Here is a 3,719-nt window from a genome sequence, read left to right on the forward strand (position 1 = left end):
AGTCCAGAGAAGGGCTACAAGATTAAGTAGAGGGCTAGAAGGCCGGAGCTATGAGGACCACATTCAAAATCCAATCGCCCTACAGGCCGCGGTATCTGCTGATAACATTGAAACATTCCAGAAACTTCCGGATGAGTTTCTCCTTTCTCAGAATCTACAGAGACATGGGAAGTGTTAGAGCCAGATACTCACACACACACACGTTGACCTGGATGGACCTTTATTCAACCCTTACATACTATGATACTCATGGAGTCTTTGTCACCTGAGGTCTAGATACACATAGAAAGGGACTCACACGGCTTTTATTATTATTATCCAAGCCAACAGAAGGCCCATCAAACTCCCCCTATGTACCTCATATCACTTGTCCCGGGACGAACCCCACTGTAAACAAGTCCTTTACCCTCCAGTTGTTCTTTAGACTTAACAGTTCCACCCGTTTACAGGCATTGTACATTTGTCAAAAGAATCAGCAAATCCGTTTTCTCTGACTCAGCTTTAATCTGTAAAACATTTCCCGCACTTTTGACACAGTCAGGGCGTTCCGTGGTGTGTATACTCTGGTGCTTAACAAGAGATCCGTTCTGAGCGAAAGATTTCCCGCACTAATAAGGACGATCGTCAGTGCGATTTCTCTGGTGCATAACAAGGGCTCCTTTGCGAATGAAACATTTTCCACACTCTGAACACGAAAAAAGGACGTTCGTCAGCGGGAATTATTTGGTGTCTTAGAAGTTCTCCTTTTTGAACAAAGCTTTTGCCACACTCCGAACATGAATAGGGACGCTCACATGTGTGAATCTTCTGGTGCTGATGAAGTTTTCCTCTCTTGGAAAAACTTTTCCCGCACTTTAAAAAATAAATAGGGCTGCTCACCCGTGTGAGCTTTCTTGTGTCTAACAAGGTCAGATTTGAAAATATAACTTTTCCCGCACTCTGTACATGAAAAAGAACGCTCGCCGCTGTGAATCCTCTGGTGCCTAACAAAGCTTCCTTTCTGAGTGAAACATTTTCCGCATTCTGAACATGCATATGAACACTGACCTGTGTGAAATTGCTGATGTACAAGAAGTTTTTTTCTCTCAGGGAAACCTTTTTCACATTCTAAAGAGGAATAGAGATGCTCACGTGCGTGAGTTCTTTGATGTTTAGCAAGCCCACCTTTCACTGTGAAACCTTTCCCACACTCTGAACATGAATAAGGGCGCTCGCCCGTGTGAATTCTCCGGTGTATAACAAGGCTATCTTTGAGACTGAAAGATTTCCCGCACTCTGAACATAAATATGGACGCTCACCCGTGTGAACTTTTTGGTGTCGAAGAAGTTGACCTTTTTGGATAAAACATTTCTCACACTTCAAACATGAAAAAGGGCGCTCGCCCGTGTGAATTCTGTGGTGTTGAAAAAGTTTTTCTTTGTCTGTGAAACATTTCCCGCACTCTGAACATGAATAGGGGCGCTCACCTGTGTGAATTCTCTGGTGCTGAATCAGTTTTCCTTTCTCTGCGAAACTTTTCCCGCACTCTGAACATGCATAGGGTCGCTCACCTGTGTGGACTTTCTGGTGTTGAAGAAGTGTTCTTTTCTGCTTGAAATTTTTCCCGCACTCTGGACACGAATGGGGACGTTCAGCCGTGTGACTTTTCTCGTGTCTAAGAAGTGCTGTTTTTTGTGTAAAACATTTCCCGCACTCTAAACATAAATAGGGTCGCTCGCCTGTGTGAAGCCTCTGGTGCTGAAGGAGATGCCCTTTCTGAATAAAAAATTTATCACACTCTGAACACGAATGAAGACGCTTTCCCGTGTGAATCCTCTGGTGTTTTCGAAGGTTTCCTTTCTCGGTGAAAGATTTCCCGCACTCTGAACATGAATAAGGACGCTCGCCCGTGTGGATTCTCTGGTGTTTAAGAAGTGCTGTCTTGTCTTTGAAACCTTTCCCGCACTCTGCGCATGAATATGGCCGCTCTCCTGTGTGATCTCCTTCAGGGCTTACAGAAGGTTCCTCAGGATTAGACGGACCTCTTGATCTCTCCGCACTGTGAGGACCTTGATGGACATCTGAGGTCATGTGACGTGAATGATCAGAAGGTTCCTCAGGATTGGACGGATCCATCGATCTCTCTGAACGGGAAGAATTGACTTTGGGAGAATGTTGCGCAATGTCGCCGTCTTCTGCTTCACCGTCTGGAGATATAATAAGACGTCCCTCCGATGTCTTTATATTCCACTTCTGTACATCTGTGAGAGAATAGGGGTCGTATCTATCCTTCAGGGGTTGTATCTACCCTTCAGGGGCCGTATCTATCCTTCAGGGGCCGTATCTATCCTTCAGGGGCCGTATCTGTCCTTCAGGGGCCGTATCTGTCCTTCAGGGGCCGTATCTATCCTTCTGGGGTTGCTAATCAGCCTGGCTTTCGGACCAATCGGGAAGCAGGGAGGCGGGTCACGACATGCAGCCCGGGTTCCTGTCTGGAAAAGAAAGCCGGCTCCACGCTCCCTCAGCACTGCCGCTGTTCTATCTAAACCTCCAACCACCACGCTCCCAACGCTCAGAAAGACCGGAGCTTCTGTACAGCCGCGGCGCGCATGCCGCGCAGAGCGTCGAGTTCTCCCCCTGCCTGCCGAACATTGTGAAAATGCGGCCGTACAGAATCTCCGGCGGTCTAAGGCCGTCTAGGTGGAAATCTCCGAACTCGCACATCCCCGGCCAGTGAGGTGGTTGGAGATATCGACGAGTTGGAGCTTTCGATAGAACACCGGTCGGGAGGGAGATCTGTTCGGTTATCGGTACATTAGGGAGTTTCTATTTCAGATAACGATGTAAATACACATTTTATACTCCGAGAGGAAGAACGAACATGTGACCCGTTCCTGTGTTTATGACTCACTTGTGTCCGTATGTAGAGAAGATTCCTCCTGTTCACTCTTCACCATCATCTCCCCCTCCTCCGTAGACTGCTGAGCTCCTCCCACCAACGTCTCTTCTTCTTCTTTCACCTCAACTTTCATGTCTTCCAGATCTTCACCCTAAACCCCGAAGATGACGGAACAGATATGTGACCGGGAAGAGATTACATCGGGGAACGTCTCCTCATAGCTCAGAATACATCTTTATATCTACACGCCGAGTCCCACCTACCTGATCATGGTGGGGGATGGTGAGATGTTCCTGGGTGGGATCCCGGGAATACAGGGGGCGGGGACATCTCTCTGGTGGGTTTCTGTAACTAGGTGGCTCCATCATTATGTCCTTGTAGAGGTCCTTATGTTCTTCAGATCCACCTACCTGATCACGGTGAGGGACGGTGAGATATTCCTGGGTGGAGTCCCGGGAATACAGGGGGCGGGGACATCTCTCATGGTGGGGGAGGGTGAGATCTTCCTGGGTGGGATCCCGGGAATACAGAGGACGGGGACATCTCTCTGGTGGGTTTCTGTAACTAGGTGGCTCCATCATTATGTCCTTGTAGAGGTCCTTATGTTCTTCAGATCCATCTCCCTGATCATGGTGAGGGACGGTGAGATCTTCCTGGGTGGGATCCCGGGAATACAGGGGGCGGAGACATCTCTCTGGTGGGTTCCTCTTACTGGATCCATCTGTAGGGAACACACATTGACTCAACGTCTCTTCTTCTTCTTTGACGTCTTTCATTTCTTCACCCCAAAGATGACGGAACGGATCTGTGAAAGGGAACAAGAAATCACATGGGTGGAAG

The 3,719-nt window shown here is 48.1% G+C and overlaps 1 protein-coding gene across 1 annotated transcript in view; it reads right to left on the reverse strand.

The window, feature by feature from the left end:
* Window positions 1–3,719, reverse strand: part of LOC108802450 (zinc finger protein 585A-like) — a 19,737-nt gene that overhangs the window by 4,763 nt on the left and 11,255 nt on the right. Inside the window, exons 5-6 of the mRNA XM_018574305.1 lie at window positions 1,070–1,979; window positions 527–685 (exon numbers count right to left, since the gene is read on the reverse strand). Of these exons, the coding sequence (XP_018429807.1) occupies window positions 527–685; window positions 1,070–1,979 (1,069 nt within the window). The remainder of the gene's footprint in view (window positions 1–526; window positions 686–1,069; window positions 1,980–3,719) is intronic.

The sequence above is a fragment of the Nanorana parkeri genome, unplaced genomic scaffold (assembly GCF_000935625.1).
Source record: "Nanorana parkeri isolate BGI_ZX_2015 unplaced genomic scaffold, ASM93562v1 scaffold2869, whole genome shotgun sequence".
In the NCBI taxonomy this organism is placed as follows: domain Eukaryota; kingdom Metazoa; phylum Chordata; class Amphibia; order Anura; family Dicroglossidae; genus Nanorana; species Nanorana parkeri.